The sequence below is a fragment of the Myotis daubentonii genome, chromosome 1, assembly GCF_963259705.1.
Source record: "Myotis daubentonii chromosome 1, mMyoDau2.1, whole genome shotgun sequence".
In the NCBI taxonomy this organism is placed as follows: domain Eukaryota; kingdom Metazoa; phylum Chordata; class Mammalia; order Chiroptera; family Vespertilionidae; genus Myotis; species Myotis daubentonii.
Genome location: NC_081840.1, coordinates 96756024 through 96775849, shown reverse-complemented (window position 1 = coordinate 96775849; position 19826 = coordinate 96756024). Strand labels below are relative to the sequence as shown.

The window sequence follows — 19826 nt, the reverse complement described above, 5'->3', positions numbered from 1 at the left end:
CTCTAAACTCTGTGCCAAAAACATCTTATCCACCCTCACTCGTGGCTTCATACCTCTTCACTGATACTTCCTGAATTGCCCCCTCTCTTGTCCCTGGGTTTTTGCTGTCCAATAAAAAAACCACTAGTCAATGGTGAGAACTTGAAATATGGATGCTCCAAATTGAGATGTATTATAAAACACACTCTTTGAAGACTTAATATAGACACAAAAAGCAAAATATTCATATTTTTCATATCAACTATATGTTGAGATAATATTTTTGATATATTGGGTTAAATGAAATACATTACTAAAATGAATTTCACCTGTTTCTTTTTATCTTAAATTTTGGCTACTACAAAATTTAATACATTCTTACTGGAGAGCACTGCTCTGACCAAAAACTCAAACTGACCATTTAAATTGAACACATTAGAAACTGAACTCAAGCTATTCCAGACCCTCAATGCTGCTTCACTGTTATGATAGAATAAACATAAGTTGGCATGAGACCGATACATTGCATGACATCACCACTGCTGTTGAGGAAATTGAACAATGAAGGAAGCAACCTCTGGAATAAATTACTTATGAACAGGGCGATAAGACGAGTCTGGTAATTGTCAAAGAGCCTGTCAACATTGCTCATGAGCAGCTGCAGCAGGAATGTTTGCAGACCTGGGAAATAACACCATAAGCATTTGACTAGAAAGGTTCAGTAGCAATCAGGAATAAAAACAGACAGGGATTTGCCAAAATAATGGATAAAGTGTATATGCATTTGGTGTCAGAAATGTGACACATTCACTGCAGGTATTTTAACGACCCTACTGTGCTATTTTCTTGCATTATCTTGGCTAAAAAATCTTTCTCTTTGTCTAGCCCATAATCTGGAGTCATTTTTGATTCAACCTTTTCCTTTATTCTGCAGATCCAAGCAACTACCAAATCTCATTTTTTCTACCTAAACCCAGTATGCCACATTATTTTTTTCTACCTTAAAGAAAACCAGAGCCAAACTGGTTTGGCTCAGTGGATAGAGCATCAGCCTGTGGACTGAGAGGTACCGGGTTCGATTCCGGTCAAGGGCATGTACCTTGGTTGCAGGCACATCCCCAGTGGGAGGTGTGCAGGATGCAGCTGGTCGATGTTTCTCTCTCATCGATGTTTCTAACTCTCTATCCCTCTCCCTTCCTCTCTGTAAAAAATCAATAAAATATATTTAAAAAAAAAAGAAAACCAGAAAAGGGAAACACAGGTCCTTATGTTTTTCCCATGACCCCAAGAGGGAGAGCCCATTGTAGGGCCTGCCTCCACTAAGTAACAGTAAAAAAGAAAAAAAAAAGTCCTTTTATTTACAGTTATCCTCCAGTAGAAATAGCAGGCAGTTAGGAATGCAAATAGTACAGACAGAAAGGCCTTCAAGACACCACAAAATGACCCAGAAAAGGGTCTGGAGCATAACAAACCCTTTCTTTGCTTTTCTGTTTCCTGCCCCTCACCCTAATCATTCTTTTTCTTTTTCTAATACATATAAGCTGTGTCTGAACACAGTTTCAACATTTTTCGTAGCAGACTACAATTCATAAATGATTTAGACTATCTACTGACTTGCATTAGAAGAAATAACCGAGAGTCGCACATACACCTGGCATATATGTCAATTGAATGGGAACATGCAAACCTTATTACATTTAAAACTTTTCTGAGATATTCTCTTTTTAAAAGTAACTCGCAATTGTCTAAGCATGTGTTATATGTCAGATACTTTACCAAACTAAATTTTATAGCTTCATTTTTTCAAACTGTATACTTATATTAGGTTGTGCATATCCTATTCAAGAATTGAATGCAAGATATCAGGGGAGAGATCAACAACTATACCATCATAGAAGAGGACTTTAATACCCCACTGACATCACTGGATAAATCCTCTAGCCTCTAGACAAAAAAAATCAGCAAAGAAACAGCAATCCTAAATGACTCACTAGATCAGTGGTTCTTAACCTTCCTAATGCTGCGACCCTTTAAATCAGTTCCTCATGTTGTGGAGACCCCCAACCATAAAATTATTTTCATTGCTACTTCATAATTGTAATTTTGCTACTGTTATGAATCGTAATGTAAATATCTGATATGCAGGATGTATTTTCATTGTTACAAATTGAACATAATTAAAGCATAGTGATTAATCACAAAAACAATATGTGATTATATATGTGTTTTCTGATGGTCTTAGGTGACCCCTGTGAAAGGGTGGTTTGACCCCGAAAGGGTCGCGACCCACAGGTTGAGAACTGCTGCACTATATCATATGGACTTAATTGACATCTTCAGAACATTTCGCACCAAAGCCATAGAATATACATTCTTTTCAAGTGTACATGGGACATTTTCAAAGATAGACCACATATTGGGTCACAGACAAAGTCTCTCCAAATTCAAGAAGATTGAAATCATATCAAAGATCTTCTCAGATCACAATGGCATAATATTAGAAATAAACTACAATCAAAACAATAAAAAAATTCAAACACTTGGAAGCCGAATAGCATGCTATTAAACAATGATTGGGTTACCAAAGAGATCAAAGAAGAATTTAAAAACATCCTGGAAACAAATGACCATGAAAACAAAACAATCCAAAATCTATGGGACATAGTGAAAGCAGTCCTGAGAGGGAAGTTCAAAGCATTACAGGCCTACCTCAAAAAATAAGAAAAAATGGTAATAAATTATCTAACTCTACAACTTAAAGAATTAGAAAGAGAGCAACAAGAAAAGCCCAGAGTGAGCAGAAGGAAGGTAATAATAAAGATGAGAGCAGAAATAAATAGCATAGAGACTAAAAAGACAATACAAAAGATCAATGAAACTAAGAGCTGGTGTATGCATGCATATAAGCATAAGCAATAGATGTGGACAACAGGGGGTGAGGGTGAGGGCAGGATTGGGGGAATGAGAGGACATTGGGGGGATAAAGACACATTTGTAATATCTTAATCAATAAATGGGGGGAGGGGAAGAAAAAGAAACTAAGAGCTGGTTCTTTGAAAAGATGAACAATATTAATGAACCTCTAGTCAGGCTCACCAAGAAGCAAAGAGAGAGGACCCAAATAAACAAAATCAGAAATGAAAGACGTGAAATAACAACAGACCCCACAGAAATACAAAGGGTTGTAAAAAATACTATGAACAATTCTATTCCTACAAACTCGATAACCTAGAGGAAATGGACATATTCCTAAAAAAATAAAACCTTCCAAAACTCAATCAGGAAGAATCTAAAAATTTCAATAGGCTGATAACTATGGAGGAAATTGAAGCAGTCATCAACAAGCTTACAGCAAACAAAAGCCCTGGACCAGATGGCTTCACAGCAGAATTTTACCAAACATTCAAAGAAGAACTAAAACCAATCCTCCTCAGACTATTCCAAAAAATTCAAGAGGAAGGAACACTTCCAAGCTCTTTCTATGAAGCTAGCATTACCCTAATACAAAAACGAGATAAAGATAATACAAAGAAGGGGAATTACAGGCCAATATCCCTCATGAACATAGATGCCAAAATACTCAACAAAATTCTAGCAAATAGGATCCAGGAGTACATTAGAAAGATCATACACCATGACCAAGTGGGATTTATCCCAGGGATGCAAAGATGGTACAATATCTGCAAATCAATAAATGTGATACATCACACAAACAAATTTAGAGATTAAAATCACATAGTCATATCAATTGATACAGAAAAAGCATTTGGAAAAAATCCAACACCATTTCTTGATAAAAACCTTCAGCAAAGTGGGAATAGAGGGATCATACCTCAACATGATAAAAGCCTTATATGACAAATCTACAGCCAACATCATACTCAATGACCAAAAACTAAAACCATTTCACCTAAGAACAGGAACGAGACAGGGATGCCCACTTTCACCACTCCTGTTCAACATAGTACTGGAAGTGTTAGCCATAGTCATTAGACAAGAAGAAGAAATAGAAGGTATCCAAATTGGAAAAGAAGATGTAAAACTGTCATTATTCACAGATGACATAGTTTACATAGAAAACCCTAAAGACTCCATAAAAAAATTATTAAACTTAGAAGAAACCAAGATGGCGGCATAGGTAAACACCTGAAATTGCTGCCTCACATAACAACTTCAAAAATACAACTAAAAGACAAAATGGACATCATCCAGAACCACAGGAAGGCTGGCTGAGTGGAAATTCTACAACTAGAAGAAAAGAGAAAAGCACACTGAGACTCAGAGGAGGTGCGGAAGTAAAGTGCAGAGGTACGGAGGCATGTGCAGAAAGGGCTGGCAACTGAGGACGTGGTGCTTTTTCAATCAGGACAGAGACACAAGCTCCCGACAGCTCTGTACTCCAGTTCCGGGCAAGTCTCTGGGGACCCAGACTCATATGGGGAGAAACTGGACTGTCTGGCATCGGGCGGAACTCAAGGGCGGCTTTCTCTCAGAGGTGCTTGCAGCAATTACTGCAGGACACTGAGACCCGGGTCCTCTTAGGGCAGGGCTAAGGATCTGCCATAGCTGTTTGCTCCACCCTGTTGACTCCCTGAGAACCCGCCCCATGCAAGCTGTGTGCAGAGGTTTTTGCATATGAATGCCCTGGCCCTTTGCAATCTGAAATTACCAAACAAACTGCAGCTGGATCAGAGAGACCCAGAACATCCAAAAGAAGGCCCAAGGCCCCACAGCAGCTTTCATTGCTTTACAGCTGGGCCTCATCTGGGCAACTCCAAACCCCAAACAAGGAAGAGGAATCTGCAGATCTCTCCGCTCCTGCTGGGTAGCCTCAGGCAGAGGCTAAATTATCACCTCCTTAGAGATCCAAGAGCCAGTGTACCCAGTGGTCAGAGTGGGACCATCCAGATTACAACTCCTCAGATCCATAAGGGCACACTCAGGGGGCAGACTCAGTTGAGCACCAAAGCCCCACTGAAGCAAGTCTTGTCCCAGAAGGGTGTCTCCAGCACAGAAATTCTCCCACCATAGACACAGCTGATCCTCACAGCCAATTGGCCTGGAGGTCAATTCCTCCCAGTGATACCAACTACAATCAAGGCTTAACTACAACAAGACTGTGGACAAAGCCCACAAAGGGGTGCACCAAGAGTGTCCACCTCAGGTAATTGGAAAGGCTGAGCCACTGGGCCCTATAGGACATCTAGCATAGAAAGCCACTCTACCAACACAGGGAAGCATAAAAAATGCAGAGACAAAGAAACAGGTCACAAATGACAGAAATGGAGTAAAGCAAACTACTGGATATAGAGTTCAAAACCACGGTTTTAAGGTTTTTCATGAATTTTCTAGAAACCACCAATAAATTTAGTGAGACCCTCAATAAATCTAGTGAGACCCTCAAGGATATGAAAAAGGACCAACTAGAAATTAAGCATACACTGACTGAAATAAAGAATATTATACAGAGATCCAACAGCAGACTAGAGGATCGCAAGTATCAAGTCAAAGATTTAAAATATGAAGAAGCAAAAAACACCCAACCAGAAAAGCAAAAAGAAAAAAAAAATCCCAAAATATGAAGATAACGTAAGGAGCCTCAGGGACAACTTCAAACGTACCAACATCCGAATTATAGGGGTGCCAGAAGAAGAGAGAGAGAAAGATATTGAAAACCTATTTGAAGAAGTAATGACAGAAAAATACCCCTACTTGGTGAAAGAAATAGACTTACAAGTCCCGGATGCAGAGAGAACCCCAAACAAAAGGAATCCAAAGAGGACCACACCAAGACACATCATAATTAAAATGCCAAGAGTAAAAGACAAAGAGAGAATCTTAAAAGCAGCAAGAGAAAAACAGTCAGTTACCTACAAAGGAGTACCCATACGACTGTCAGCTGACTTCTCAACAGAAACTATGCAGGCCAGAAGGGAGTGGCAAAAATATTCAAAGTGATGAATACCAAGAACCTACAACCAAGATTACTTTATCCAGCAAAGCTATCATTGAGAATTGAAGGTCAGATAAAGACCTTCACAGATAAGAAAAGGTTAAAGGAGTTCATCACCACCAAACCAGTATTATATGAAATGCTGAAAGGTATCCTTTAAGAAGAGGAAGAAGAAGAAAAAGGTAAAGATAAAAATTATGAACAACAAATACATATTTATCAAGTGAATTTAAAAATCAAGTGAATAAATAATCTGATGAACAGAATAAACTGGTGAATATAATAGGATCAGGGGCATAGAAAGGGAATGGACTGACAATTCTCAGGGGGAAAGGGGTGTGGGGGATGCGGGAAGAGACTGGACGAAAATTGTACACCTATGGATGAGGACAGTGGGGGGCGGGTAAGGTCAGAGGGTGGGGTGGGAACCAGTTGGAGGGAAGCAATGGGGGTGAAAAAAGAACAACTGTAATAATCTGAACAATAAAGATTTAATTTAAAAAATTATTAGACTTAATAAATCAATTTGGCAATGTAGCAGGATACAAAATTAATGCCCAGAAATCTATGGCATTTTTATACACCAATAGTGAACTTACAGAAAGAGAGATTTAAAAAAAATTCCATTTACCATTGTACCAAAAAAATTAAGATACCTAGGAATAAACTTAACTAAGGAGGTAACAGACCTGTACTCTGAAAACTATAGGACACTGAAAAAAGAGATAGAGGAAGACATAAACAGATGGAAGAATATACCATGTTCATGGATTGGTAGAATCAACATCATCAAAATGTCCATACTACCCAAAGCAATCTATAGATTCAATGCACTCCCCATTAAAATACCGATTTCACAGACCTAGAATGAACTCTCTAAAAATTCATCTGGGACAAAAAAAGACCCCGAGTAGCTGCAGCAATCTTGAGAAAGAACAACAAAGTAGGAGGGATTTCAATACCAGATATCAGCTGTATTACAAAGCCACTGTTCTCAAAACTGCCTGGTACTGGCACAACAACAGACATATAGACCAATGGAATAGAACAGAGAACCCAGAAATAAACCGAAACCACTACGCTCAATTAATATTTGACAAATAAGGCAACAGCATACAATGAAGTCAAGACAGTCTCTTCAATAAATGGTGTTGGGAAAATTGGATAGCTACATGCAAAAAAATGAAACTAGACGACCAACTTACACCATACACAAAAATAAACTCAAAATGGATAAAGGACTTAAACGTAAGACGGGAAACCAGAAAAATATTAGAGGAATCCACAGGCAGCAAAATATCAGACATATGCTGAAGCAATATCTTCACCGATAAAGCTCCTAGGGCAATAGAAATTAAAGATAAAATAAACAAATGGGACTACATCAAAATAAAAAAACTTCTGCACAGCAAAAAAAACATAAAAACACACACAACACAATAAAACAAGAAAGCTCACTGTATGTGAGAACATATTTGCCAATATTATCTCCGATAAGGGTTTAATTTCCAACATTTACAGGGAACTCATACAACTTAACAAAGGACAATCCAATCAAAAAAAGGCAATGGACCTAATTAGATACTTTTTGAAAGAGGACATAAGGATGGCCAAGAGACATATGAAAACATGCTCAAAGTCACTAATCATCTGAGACATGCAAATCAAAACAACAATGAGGTACCATCACACACCTGTCAGAATGGCTATCATCAACAAATCCACAAACGACAAGTGCTGGAGAGGATGTGGAAAAAGGAACCCTCCTTCACTGCTGGTGGGAATGCAGACTGGTGCAGTCACTGTGGTGAACAGTATAGAGTTTCCTCAAAAAACTAAACTCCCATTTGACCCAGTGGTTCCACTTCTAGGAATATATCCCAAGAAACTAGAAACACCAATCAGAAAGCATATATGTTCATAGCAGCACAATTTACCATAGCTAAGATTTGGAAACAGCCTAAGTGCCCATCAGCAGATGAGTGGATTAAAACTAGTGGTACATCTACATGATGGAATACTACGCTGCTGTAAAAAAGAAGGAATTCTTACCATTTGCAACAGCATGGATGGAACTGGAGTGCACTATGCTAAGCAAAATAAACCAGTCAGAGAAAGATAAATATCACATGATCTCACTCATTTGTGGACTATATAATGAACAACATAAACTGATGAACAAAAACAGATCCAGAGACAGAGAAGCATCAATCAGACTGTCAAACCTCAGAGGGAAGGCAGGGTAGGATGGGAGTGAGGGGATGAGATTAACCAAGAGACTTGTATGCATGCATATAAGCCTAACCAATGGACACAGACACCAGTGGGGTGAGGGCATGAGCAGGGGAGGGGGGGAAGGAAGCAATGAGGGAATAAGGACACATATGTAATACCTTAATCAATAAAGAAAAAAAGAGAATTGAATGCATACAGTAATTTTTAAACTAGAAATGTCTTTATTTTTAAAGTGATAATGAAGGCCATTATCATATAAAAGTGAGAGCATTTATAACTTGTTTGCAACTTGGAATTAGTAATAATTTACTTTGAAAAATTGGTACTTAGTTTAAAAGGGGCTTTTTATGCCAGTTTTTTGCTTGAACAAACTAATTTGACTTATGTGCTATATGGTCAGACATATACTGGAAATTTTGACATACTTATATGTAAATTGGGGTTAATATTAGAAAAATTACCATCATGTTAAACTACAATATATTTGAAGGATAAATTAAAATAATTTCTTCAAAAATTATCAATTGTTATTGTAAGAGTCTAATCCTCCTAAGATGTTTCATGTTTGGCATGTGTAAACTTGACCAGATATGATTAACTGGAAATTTTATTAACTCTTGTTTGAAAGATTAAGGCCACTTTGGGCATGCAATTCAAAATTTAAATAAGTTGTCATAGCCTCCAATTGAGATAATAAATAGTATATTGTATAAGGAAACAAGCTATAGAAAAGAACTAATACTTAAAATCAATTTTTCTTCATACATGTAAGCTGTTCATGAACTCAAGTATTTTTATATTTAGTGTCATCAAAAGATTCCAGTCAGAAGCTCTAGGCATTTTCTATGTAACATAGATACATTACAATCTATGTGCAGAAACTCTCCTACTTGCATATTGGTTAAAGGCAAAAGAGAATTTGAAACCCAGATATATTTTTGAAAGAAGCATGTCTTTGAATTGTCCTTTTCCATTATGGTTCAGACTGTCAAACTGCAGACTGGTTGCCATTTCAGTCAGCTCCATTGCCATTTAGTTGGTGCCTATATTTCATTATTTAAGTGTTAAATAAGTAACATATTAAATACAATTATGAATGCCACTGATGGTTCATACACTGTATATTTTCTTTAATAAAGTTCAAATTACAGGATGATTATTTATTTTACTGAGTACATTTTATATTTGATTAGAAAATTCTCCATGCAACTCTTCTGGAGCATAGTCCATGATATTCAACAGCAGCTATGATCCAACAAGGAGACAGTTTTGTTTGTCCAAATACCCCCTTCGGTAAAACCTTAATGTTACTTAAGTTTCTTTTCAGACTACATTTGCCTAACTTGTATGAAACCACAAAGCCAACCAACTGTACCTTGACTGCGCCATTCTCATGCATGGTGATGCAGTTATCGGCATCTTCTGAGAGTTGGTACAAGGCCTGAGCTGTTGCTCGATGCACATTGGCGTCATTCGACTTCAGGTAACGCACCAATGGAGCCACTGCCTTGTTTTCACCAAAGGCCACTCTGTTTCTGCCCCACATACAGCAGCATGAAATGGCTTCTGCTAGATGACGCCTGAGTTTATCGTTATTCTGCATAAAGGAAATGAATGGTGGTATGATCCCGTGAGATCATGTTTATGCACTAAATGTTTATTACCCACTAAGATGCCAATGATTCAGGAGAGAACAGCTAGCTAGATACTCAGGTGCTGTCTTGAAGGGAACTCGTATTTTGGTGGGTCACCAATGGACCAGTTTCAATCCTAAATTCTCATTTTATGAACTGAACATTCTCAGTGAACTCAAAAGTGATCCTCCCTGCTCACCTGGTATTAGTTACTGGTATTTGCCTGATATTATTATTATTATTATTTACTCCAGGCTCAATTTCCTTTTGAGTAAATATTCTCAACACAGAATTACAGATCCACAAGTGGTTTAGTAATAAATATAATTAAAGAATATAGGACATTCTCAAGAGAGCATTTCGCTTAACTGGGATAAGTGGGTTAATTATACTTTATCACCCTAGGAATACTGCTTCATCAGTAATATACCTTGGATCCCAAGAGGGAGAAGACAGTGTAGCATACAATGACGTATTTTGAGTCTGCCATTTCCTTTCTGTATTCTTTATGCCATTATATTCAATGTCTAATTAATTGTGTAGGTATAATATAACTGAATAAGGATACAGTTTTCTTTTTATTGATTTTAATGTTTGCTTGTTCAAGCAACAACTCGGTGTCCTTACCTGAATCTGGTGGATAATTTTAGGAACTCAGTATTAGGCCCTCTAGACCCAGCATCTTTCCAATGATTGAATTTCATCTCCATGACTTTTCTGCCAAGTGGTAGTCCAAGCTATGCTCAAATACTTCTGGTCATGGTGAAGTCATTACCTCTCAAGGCTGTTTATTCTATCTGACACAGCTCTGAATAACTAGTACAGTGACTGCCAAAGTCTGCTAGCTCAAGAATGAGACTGATCCAAGCTTGCTAAGCTGGGGGAGGCACATTTAATTTCTAAAGTTAGCATGAATGATTATCTTAGGTATATTAATAATGATGTAAAAATGATAGTTCCTATTTCTACAAGAATACATTTGTTACCATTTTACTTGCCAGTGACAACAGCCTTTATTTTACAAGGATTTTAACACTGTATTAGTCTCAGAAATTAAATGAATTAACCCAAATCTCATACCTAATAAGTGATGGATATTAAACCCAGGTGTCTGACCATAAAGCACATTGCTTTTGCCTCTATACCATGACATCTTATGACAATATGCACTTAAAATAAAAAGATGTTACTTACTGTATTGGCTAGTTTGGACAATAAAGGGACAACTCCATGATCTGTAATGACAGCTAAATTTTCTTGATCTTTTGCTATATTGGTAATAGCAGCACATACACTTGCCAAAACTTCTTTATTATCTGATTTCAGTAAATTGACAACAAGTTCCAAACCACCAACAAAGGAACGAACCATTTCTCCAGCATCCTAGAAAATAAAAAAAATAAAGATATATATACTAATAAAAGGGTAACATGCTAATTAGACTTGGTCAACTGGCCATCTTCCAGACATCTGATTTCCTTCTGAACAAAGCCATGGTAGTGGGGGCCGAGGCAGAGGCAGTTAGGGGGCGAGACCAGGCTGGCAGGGGAGAGCAGTTAGGGGCGAGACCAGGCTGGCAGGGGGTTAGGGGCAGCCAGGCTGGCAGGGGAGGGCCGTTGGGGGCAACCAGGCTGCCAGGGGAGGGCAGTTGGGAGCATTAGGCATTCAGGCAGGTGAGTGGTTAGGAGTCAGTGGTCCTGGATTGCAAGAGGGATGTCTGAGGGGTCCCAGATTGGAGAGGGTGCAGGCTGGGCTGAGGGACCCCCCCATACATGAATTTCATGCACCAGGCCTCTAATCTCTATATATAAAAGCCTAAGTGACCATTGCAAACAAATGACCAGAACAACCAGTCAACTAGTCGCTATGATGCACACTGACCACCAGGGGGCAGATGCTCAATGCAGGAGCTTCCTCCTGGTGGTCAGTGTGCTCCCACAGTCAACCTCCCATGGCTGGCCAACCTCCTGTGGTCCCTTTCCCTCACTGGCCAACCTCCCATAGCCCCTCCCCGTAGCTGGCCAACCTCCTGTAGCCCCTCCCCCTGGCCAGCCAACCTCCCTTCCCCAGCTGGTCAACCTCCTGTGGCCCCTACCCACCCCCCTGCCAGTCAGCCCCAATTGGTCCCGATCACCAGCCAGGCCAAGGGACCCCACCCATGCATGAATTCATGTACTGGGCCTCTAGTCAATAATAAACTAATATTTAGCATTTTTTAAAGCAAAAAGTAATGATAAAGCTGTGAAGTACACCCATGCCATTAAAAAACAAATTCAGTTTAATTTATTTCTATATTATACCTAATTTCTATGTATTTATATATAAATTATGTGTATATAAACATACATACACATAAATTAGTTTCAACGAATATTTATTGAACAACTCATATGAGTTAGATGTTAACAAAATACAGTTGAATCTTATAATTTGCAATAGTTATGTTCTTTGAAATCACCACAAAGTGGAATTAGTGAATACTGAACCAGTGCTCCTAAGGGAAATACAGCGTTAGGTTCCTGCCAGTCTCTGTGTTTCTCTTTAAAGGCATATTTCATATTTTTTTTCCTTTTTATTGAATTTATCAGGGTGACACTGGTTAACAAAATTATACAGGTTTCAGGTGCACAATTGTACAACACATCATCTGTACACTGTATTGAACAAAGTGAACTAACAAGCAAAATAGAGACGACAGATTCATAGGGAGCAGGCTGACAGCAATTGGGGGGTGCTCATTTGTGTGGAGGGATTGAGCAAAAAAAACAAAAAAACACACAAAAAAAACCTCATAGACACAGAAAACAGTATGGTGATTGCCAGGAGGAGGGGTGGGGGGGCGGGGGAGTTAAGGAGGGTATAAGTGCTGATAAATGGTGATGGACAGAGGTTTGACTTAATTCATTGACACTGAAACACACTATAGCCTATGTTTGAATAAAAAGCTTATCTAGCACACATATTTTCTCTGTAATGCACATGACAGCCTTCCTATGCTTAGAAACACTAGAGAGTAATTTAGAACTATTCTTGTGGGCCATTTAAAATAGTAAAGTCATAAAAAAAATGTGACACTAAGTAGACTACAAAATGGATGCTTACTATGAAAGCTGAAACAAGATGGCAGAGCATCATCTTGTTTGACCTCAGCTGAGAACATGCATATTGGGCAACTCAAATTTCTCCACGAATGACCAAGAAACTGCCATGAATATTGATTTTGCAGTCACACAAAAAGTTCAGCAAGTAGGTGAATTCCTGAGTAATTCAAATCTGTGAATAATATGGATTGACTATGTATACCCTTTTGCCATCATGTTGCTTACAATCTGTGGGGAACACAGGCATTAAGAAATTACAAGTTTAATGAATAGCCCTAAGGGAGAAGAGGTAAAGGGACTGCAAATACATCTAACAAGGGAATCTCGACTGGTGTGAAGATTTGAGGACTGCCTCCCAAGAAGACGTTTCTTAAGCTAAAGCCTGACACCCAAGGGGGATTCTGGATGGAGGAATCATCATGAAATATAGATCTAAGAGTGAGAGAGATGACTTTTCTCTAGTTCACAATGGTAAGAGCATAAAATAGGAAAGAAAGAATGGAAGGGATGAGACTTAAGAGGTGGGATCTTGACAGGTCTTATAGGCCTTGTTAGAGAGTTTGGAGCTCCTTTTCTGAGCATGGGAAAGCCAGTAAAGAGGTTTACCTGTGGAGGAGTGTGAGGTGGGAGGGGATTTTATCAATTTTGTTTCTTGGAAGCTCTCTCGGGATTGCTAGGAGGGGCGAAGAGTGGTGCTGGGAACTCAGAGACTGTTTCACTGATTCAGGTAAAAGGTAGGAATAGTTTAGATCAGGGGTAGGGAACGTCTGGCCCACGGGCCATTTCAGGCCTGGGAAATCCTTTGGTCTGGCCCTGCCAAGGCATAGGGGTGAGTTAATTGAATGTTTGACTAAGTATAGCAGGCCAGTTTTTAAGTTGATAATTTTCTATGGCCTGTGAATGATGTTTCAAATATCCAAATGGCTCTTGGCAGAAAAAGGTTTCCCACCCCTGGTTTAGATGAAGGTAAAGGTCTAAGCCTGGAGAAAAGGGTGAGGATTTGTAAGGACTGATTAGAGAAGATACAGTGGTTCAATGATGATTCCCACATTTCTGGGTTGACCTAGTGGTGCTAATGTTGGACAGGCAGGGTTTTATTTTGTTTTCTGGAGCAGGGAAGGGTGATAGTTGGTGGACAAACATCTAATTTGGATCAGGTGCCCAAAAGTATTTACGTGGAGACATCCAAGAGTCAAGTGGATATATGGGGCTGGAGCTCAGGAAAGAAAACCATGGCTGGATCTGTAGACTTGGAAGTCATCCGCTTAAAGATTGTAACTGAAGTTAAGAATGTGAAAGAGTGAAGAGTGAGAGAGAAGTGGCACTGACCCAGTGTTCTAGGTGTGGGCAGAGAAAAAGAATTTTGCAGAGGAACCTGAAAACAAATGGTTGAACAGAAATCCACTTCCTCTGATGTATGATGGTGGCTGTGTAATGTGCACTAATTATTTCTCAAATTATAGAAATTAATATCTTTTGAGTTCTAAATATATATCAGGCACTTTACATAAATTATCTCAGCTCAATCTCAAAATAAACATGCTAAGTAGATATTATTTCCATTTCACATTTTAAAACTGAGGTTCAAAGATGCTGAACCTCATAAACTGGATTGTGTCCTTCATAAACACTGGGGCCATGTTTTTGTAAACTTAGTGATCTTTCTACATCATAAATCTGATCATCTCATCCCATAGCTGTCTGATCTTTCCACAGCTCCCCACTGCCCTAAGGATAAAACTCCAGCCCACACATAGCTTCCCAGCCCTTCATAGTGTGCCCCAGGCTTCCCTGCCTTGCTTTACCTGCCTTGATTCCCCTTCTCCAATGCCCCTCACACACCCTCTGCCAGTGGCTCCCCACAGGAATTAATAACCAGAAACCTGGCACTCATTCCCAAAGAATGTAATTTATTAAGTCTGGGGTGGGGCCCATAAAAAACATCTGGATTTCTAAAAACTCTCCTGGTGAGCCTGAACCTCAGCTTGCATTGGGAACACTGCTTGTGCATTCATGTCCTCAAATGTGCTTCTTGCACATGTCTCCATACTTTGCACATGCCCTTTTTGGCTACTCTCCCATTAGCTTTGGAATTCCTACACAGCTTCAGCTACTAAGGTACCATTTTCTTCAGGAAGTCTTTCCTGAACCTCAAGTCTGGGTTAAGCTGTTCCTACCTGATTCTTCTATATTATACTAGCACTTACCAGTCTATGCACTAGTGGCTTGATTGTTTGCTTTTACCTTGAACTCTAAGTTTCAGGAGTGTAGAAACCCTCTCTTATTTACTGTTGTATATCCAGTACCTATTCCAGTTTCTGGTAGTAAGTACATATGCTCAATTAACATTCACTGAATTTGATTATATACAAATTTGCAGATATAAAAGGAAACTTTCACTGCGGGTACAACAAAAAACCTAAGCTTCCAGGAAATGGTAAAGGAAGAACCAAGTCAGGATCTTCCCAAGTGTAAGGGCAAAGAATCTTTTCCCACAACCTGTTGTTTCTCCCAATTACTATGGGAAATGATGTCAGCAATATTGTTGACCTTGTTCTCAATGTCAAATTTAAATACAATTTTTGATAGGACACACTTCCAAATTATAATATATTAATACAATTATTTAATTGCAATTTTTTTCTAAAATTCCACAGTACATTTTTTGTAATGCAAAATAAATTAATATACTTTCAACTGTTTTCTACATTGTCACCTTTTTACACTTCTACATATTAGAATGCAATCACATCAGAAGAATGTAATTTAATCCAATTTATTGTAAAAAGAAAAATGATAATTGGCAGAAGATTTGAATCCAGATATGTCTAATCCCAAAGCCACTCTACAATATTATGATTATGTGAATTCTAACCTCATAGTTGGTCTAAATGAAGTTGATGCACATGTAAATTCAAAAGCAAAAACAATGACTCTTAGAATTTCAGGGAACTTTAAAAGTGTAGCCTAAAAGCTCACCTTTTCTAAGAGATGTTATGTGTCAGTAATCTAATACATTTGTCAATTATGGAATTACTGAACAATATGTTTCTCAAGAAAACTAGAGAAATTCTGGAAAGATAATGGTGGCATAGCTTTTTTATTTTTAAAAACTACAGTTAACATTCAATATTATTTTCTATTAGTTTCAGGTGTACTGAATAGTGGCTAGACAATCATATATTCTTATAAATTGATCACCCTGACATTTCAAGCACCCACCAGGCACCATACGTAATTATTAAAATATTATTGATTATATTCCCTTTGCTGTGTTTTACATCCCCACAACTATTCTGTAACTACCAATTTGTACCTCTTAGTCCCTTCACCTTTTTCGCCTGTCCCCCCAAACTTCCTCCCCTCTGGCAACCATCTGTCCTCTTCATCTATGAGTCTGCTTCTATTTTGTTTGCTCATTTGTTTTGTTGTTTAGATTCCACAGATGAGTGAAATCATATAGTATTTGTCTTTCTCTGACTGATTTATTTCACTTTTCATAATACCTTCTAGGTCCACCCATGCTGTCCCAAATAAGATTTCATTCACTCTTTGTTATGGTGGTATAGTACTTTAATCTCCCTAAAAAGCAACTAGTATAGCAAAACAAAAACAAAAAGGGACAATGTATACAACAATACAAGGTGACAAGGAGTTTCTACCAACCCCAAAATACAAGCAGGTTGAGACAAACTACTAACCACTACAAAATTCACATGCCTAAGACAACGCCGGAACCTGCAGAGGGAAGGCTTAGAGAATGCCCCAAGAGCCAGGGAAACGGAATTGCCTTTAGGTCTCACAAGAAAGCTCACATCAGCAACAGTGGCCCGGAGTGAAATCTCAGACTTTGGTTTGATGGTGCTGGAACATTCTGTAGGTCTGAGTCCTGTGAATTCTTAAAACTACAAACTGAAGCCCTCTCCTAAAACAAAGCCCTGTACTAAAGAGAAACTACTCGGGGTTGCATCCAAATTGAGCAAGACTAGGACAATGGGATGAAGGATGAGTGAGTACAGATAAAAAAAGAGGAGGGGAGCAAAGGTATCTGAACCCACTCTCCATCACTGTGAAAGTAACAGAAATGACATCCTGAGAACATTGAAATTAGAAATGCTACTCTGTCCCACATCTCTCTCTCTAAAAGATCATGAAAACTCACTTCACTTAAACATGAGCAATAGAAAAAGATTATAATCAATTTCCATATACAGTTATTATAATTTAAAAATGAGCTGAGCCCTGGCCAGTGTTGCTCAGTGGTAGGAGTGTTGGCCTGCACACTGGAGTTGTGAGTAGGATTCCTGGTCAAGGGCACATCCTGGTTGTAGGTTTGATCCTAGGTCCTGGTTGAGACATGTGTGGGGGGCAACCAATCAATGTGTCTCTCTCACACTGATGTCTCTCTCCACCCCCCCCACCTTGCACTCTCTCTAAACTTAATGGAAAAATATCCTTGGGTGAGGATTAACAACAATAACAACAACAACAAAAAATCTGAAAGAATCACAGAAGCAATGAAAGAAAAATGTAAATTAGAATTATTAAAGCTTATAAATTGCATGATTAGTAAAAGAATTTAAAGAGAGGTAAAAGACATTCATAAAGAATTAGAAATAAAAGAAAAATTCATTTGGAAATGAACAGTAAACTAGGAGGAACACAGGTTGAATAAACAACATATGCACTATCCTATCTAATAAAAGAGAAAAATGGTAATTGGCGTACGACGATACCCTTTTCATTGGCTAATCAGGGCTATATGCAAATTAACTGCCAACTATGATTGGCAGTTAACTGCCAACTATGATTGGCAGTTAACTGCCAACTATGATTGGCAGTTAACTGCCAACTATGATTGACAGTTAACTGCCAACTAAGATTGGCAGTTAACTGCCAACAAGATGGCGGTTAATTTGCATATGTAGGCACAATGCAGGGAGGCGAAAGGGAAAGCAGGAAGAAGCCCCCTGCCACTGACAGTGATCGGAAACCCAGGGGGGAGCTAAGAGCTGCCCCCCAGCCATGATCGGAGAATCAGGCGCCTTTGCCGCCCTGGCCAGTGATAGCAGGAAGTAGGGGTGGAGCCAGCGATGGGAGCTGGGCACTGTCGAAGCTGGCAGTCCCAGGAGCTAGGGGTGCCTTGCCTGGGCCTAAAGCGGAGCCCACGATCGCGGGGCCGCTGCAGCTGCGGGTCCCCGCTGCCCGGGCCTGACACCTCTGCCGGAGGCCTCAGGCCTGGTCAAGGGGCCGATCCGGTGATTGGTGATCGGAGGGTGATGAGGGTCAACTCCTCTGGCCGAGGCATCAGGCCTGGGCCGGGGGCTGAGCCGGGGATTGGGGGGATATTATGGTCCCCTTGCCCAGGCCTGAAGCCTGGGTCAGAGGCGTCAGGCTTGGGCGGGGGGCTGGAGCAAGCGATCAGAGGGAGATGGGGGTCCCCTGCCCAGGCATGATTCCTGGGCCAGAGGCCTCAGGCCTGGGCAAGGGGCCGATCAGGCGATCGGAGGGTGATGGGGGTCAACGCCTGAGGGCTCCCAGTATGTGAGAGGGGGCAGGCTGGGCTGAGGGACACTCCCCCCCACACACACCCAGTGCACGAATTTCATGCACCGGGCCCCTAGTCTATAGTAATAAAAGGGTAATATGGTCATTAGTCCAGATGTCTTCCAGACATCATTCCAGACATCCTTCCTGATTAAGCTGGGGCCAGGGGGAAGCCAGCCCGGGTCCCAGGTGCCTGTGGGTGGCCTGGGGGATGCCAGCTTGGATCCTGGGTGCCTTTGGGTGGCCGGAGGAAAGCCAGCCCAGGTCCCAGTTGCCTGCCAGCAGCCAGAGGAGAGAAGTCCGGGTCCCAGGTGCTGGAGGGAAGCCGGTGCTGGCAGCCAGGGGAAAGAAGGCCTACTCTTGCATGAATTTTTGCGCATCAGGCCTCTAGTATATATATAAAACCCTAATATGCAAATAGACTGAACGGCAGAATAACCGAATAGCCAGTCACTATGACGTGCGCTGACCACCAGGGGGCACATGCAGAACATGGTAGGCATCAGCAGCAGGTGGCAGAGCACTGATCATGGTGGGCATCAGCCACGGTGGGATGGTGGAGCCGGTGAGCAGGAGCACCAGACCAAGGCAGGGCATGGGTCGCTGTCATCAGGGCGAGCCTCTGGTGGTTACTGAAAATTCTTTGCTCCCATGCACCATGGTTCCACCGAGTGCTTGCACCTGCTGCCAGCACCCAGCACCTGCCCTGATCGCTTGGCGCCATCAGCAGGTGCAAGCAGCAGCTGCTGGCCCCAATCACCCCTCAGGGCTTCTCCACCTCCCCCTGCTCCTGAGGGGCAATTGGGGCTGGCAGCTGCCTCTCGCACTCACTGCTAGTGCTGGCCCCAATCGCTCTGTGATGTCCGCAGGTGCAAGTGGGGCCAACGCCATCAGAGTGTAAGAGCGACAGTGGCAAGTGCAGGGTTGCAGGCAGACAGGGAACCAGTGGCCACAGCGGGAGGGGCCAGAGGGGTGCAGAGAATGGGCCGAGACCTGCCCCTGTGCCCACCACAGCCTCGCAGCCCACAGTTCCTTTAAAGGTGCATGAATTCATGCACTGGGCCCCCAGTCTTTAAATGAGTAGCAGATGTAAAAATAATGAAAAAAAGAGCTAACAAAAAATTTAAAAGAACAAGTAGGCAGAGAAGAGTGAACATATATGTATAGTAAGAGTCTCTAAGAAGGAAACAAAACAATACAACAGAGAAAATCTTAAAAATTATAATTCAAGAAAACTCTCTCCTTTTAAGTAATAAAACCTTAAAACACAGAAAAATCACCTTATACACTAGGAAAAAATTGACCCAAAATGTGCTAAAGACATTCTAGTACAACTACTGGATTTGGATAAAAAAGAAAAAAAAGAATTTTGGTCGT

The 19826-nt window shown here is 40.4% G+C and overlaps 1 protein-coding gene across 1 annotated transcript in view; it reads right to left on the bottom strand.

Moving 5' to 3' along the window:
* The window catches only part of ODAD2 (outer dynein arm docking complex subunit 2), a 219169-nt gene that overhangs the window by 49840 nt on the left and 149503 nt on the right, over nucleotides 1–19826 (bottom strand). The window contains 2 exon segments of the mRNA XM_059680935.1: nucleotides 9543–9764; nucleotides 10996–11184. Coding sequence (XP_059536918.1) covers nucleotides 9543–9764; nucleotides 10996–11184 — 411 coding nt within the window.